General features: G+C 48.2%; 1 protein-coding gene across 2 annotated transcripts in view; it reads left to right on the top strand.

Annotated features, from left to right (window-relative positions):
- LOC119004436 (fibroblast growth factor 12-like) overlaps positions 1–2,500 on the top strand; it is a 46,812-nt gene that overhangs the window by 37,822 nt on the left and 6,490 nt on the right. For both annotated transcript variants that reach the window (XM_037071362.1, XM_037071353.1), the window contains exon 4: positions 1,696–1,894. In XM_037071362.1, coding sequence (XP_036927257.1) covers positions 1,696–1,894 — 199 coding nt within the window. The remainder of the gene's footprint in view (positions 1–1,695; positions 1,895–2,500) is intronic.

Genomic DNA, 2,500 nt, shown 5'->3' with positions numbered 1-2,500 from the left:
TAAAGTGCAATTCTTCCTCGCTGTGTTCAGAGCACGAGGAACAAGATGGAGCGATGGAGGAAGAGAGGATGGAGGAAGAGAGGATGGAGGACGAGAGGATGGAGGACGAGAGGATGGAGGAAGAGAGGATGGAGGAAGAGAGGATGGAGGATGAGAGGATGGAGGTAGAGAGGATGGAGGAAGAGAGGATGGAGGAAGACAGGATGGAGGAAGAGAGGATGGAGGTAGACAGGATGGAGGACGAGAGGATGGAGGTAGACAGGATGGAGGATGAGAGGATGGAGGTAGAGAGGATGGAGGAAGAGAGGATGGAGGAAGACAGGATGGAGGATGAGAGGATGGAGGAAGACAGGATGGAGGTAGAGAGGATGGAGGTAGAGAGGATGGAGGTAGACAGGATGGAGGTAGAGAGGATGGAGGTAGAGAGGATGGAGGTAGACAGGATGGAGGTAGAGAGGATGGAGGATGAGAGGATGGAGGTAGACAGGATGGAGGTAGACAGGATGGAGGATGAGAGGATGGAGGTAGAGAGGATGGAGACGATCCGTGTTTCCTCCCACGTGCTGAGTGAAGACCCTGAAGCGTCCGTCTCTCTCCTCACAGTGACTGAAGACGTCTCAGTCATCTGACTTTATTTTGAAAGAGTTCGATTAACAAGTGAAACTAGAAACAAACGTTCTCATGATGATAGTAACGAGCTGAGCTGAGGACGGATGTTAGTGTCTGTGGTGAACGTGAGCTCACAGCTGTGATGTCTGTTTCTGCAGACGATGTCATCTCTTACATCATCATCACATCATCTGCATGTGACAGATGACGTAAACAATCTGCAGGTCATTTTTAAACGTACTTTGCGTGTCGTCGTGTTGCTGTGAGGCCTTCAGGAGCAGCAGCTGGATCAGCAGACTCAGTTTAACCACACAAGCTTTTTGTCGCCATGTCTCATCAGCGTCAGAGAGCCAATGAGCACGCAGCTCATTGTGATGTGTGATGTAATCGTCCCGGACCGGAACATAGTCGAGTTAGTTTGACCCGATTCTGTAATTGGAGGATCGTTTCACATTAAATCTGTAAATATGACGAGTCGACGAGTTTCTTCTTCTCTGTTTTTATCATTTCAGCTGTTGGTTTGTTGTTTATACAGCAGACGATCATCAGGTGACCTGGTTATAAACAGGTCAAATGTTCTGACATCAGGTGGGCTGTTCTGCTCTGATTGGCTCTCTGCTCCACCTCGACCACCTGTTATAACCTGAGGACACACACACACACACACACACACACACACACACACACACACACACACACACACACACACACACACACCTGTTATACCTGGAGGGAACTGACCCAGCAGCGACTTCACTGGTTCTGGTTCCTAACATGTGACTCAGACTCCATCACAGGTGATGATATAATAAGAATAATCAACCACACATCTGTGTTTTAATTCTCCTCAGTTAATCTGTTGACATTCAAAATGTTGAAAGAAGTCGATCAAAGAAATTCAGTTAAAAAACAGCAAATATTCACATGAGCAGCAGAGATGTTTTGTTACAGAATATCTCAAACTAATTGGAAGAGTTTATTTTGATGGATTAGTCCACTGATCATCGCAGCTCTTACTATTATTATAGAGACATTAATGTGTTCACTGTGTGTGTGTGTGTGTGTGTGTGTGTGTGTGTGTGTCAGGATGTGTTCACAGCAGAGTGTAAGTTTAAGGAGTCTGTGTTTGAGAACTACTACGTCATCTACTCGTCCACGCTGTACCGGCAGCACGAGTCGGGCCGGGCCTGGTTCCTGGGCCTCAACAAGGACGGAGTCATCATGAAGGGGAACCGTGTGAAGAAGACCAAGCCCTGCTCACACTTCGTCCCCAGACCCATCGAAGGTGAGACGCACACCTGCTGTCTGCAGAGCTGCAGGGCTGAGAGATCAGAACGATTAGCCTAGCTTAGCACACACACTGAAAGTGGAGGGAAACTGTTAGCCTAAAGAAATCCAGCTGTGGGTCTCTCCGACAAAATGATGGAAAAAGATTTTCAGGAGAAAAAAAATAGTTTGTAAAAAAAATGTTTCACTTGTTGAAACAAAAACATTTTGTGTGAAAAACAACTTTTGACATTTAATTCTTCAGAGAGTTTATTAACAACATGTGGTTTTTAGTCTGTGGATCCTCTGCTGAATGATTTATGATAAGTTGATTGTTGGATTGTGGTCGAGTGTTGGTGGAGGTTCAGAGGTGGAGCAGGAGCAGTGGTGCAGGTGCAGGTGGAGATGCAGGTGCAGGTGCAGGTGCAGGTGGAGGTGCAGGTGCAGGTGCAGGTGGAGGTGCAGGTGGAGGTGGAGGTGGAGGTGCAGGTGGAGGTGGAGGTGCAGGTGGAGGTGCAGGTGGAGGTGCAGGTGCAGGTGCAGGTGGAGGTGCAGGTGGAGGTGGAGGTGGAGGTGCAGGTGCAGGTGCAGGTGGAGGTGCAGGTGCAGGTGGAGGTGCAGGTGG

Source organism: Acanthopagrus latus, chromosome 2 (assembly GCF_904848185.1).
Source record: "Acanthopagrus latus isolate v.2019 chromosome 2, fAcaLat1.1, whole genome shotgun sequence".
NCBI classification, from domain to species: Eukaryota; Metazoa; Chordata; class Actinopteri; order Spariformes; family Sparidae; genus Acanthopagrus; species Acanthopagrus latus.
Note: the sequence above shows the minus strand (reverse complement) of the source record. Positions and strands in the feature narration are given on the sequence as shown.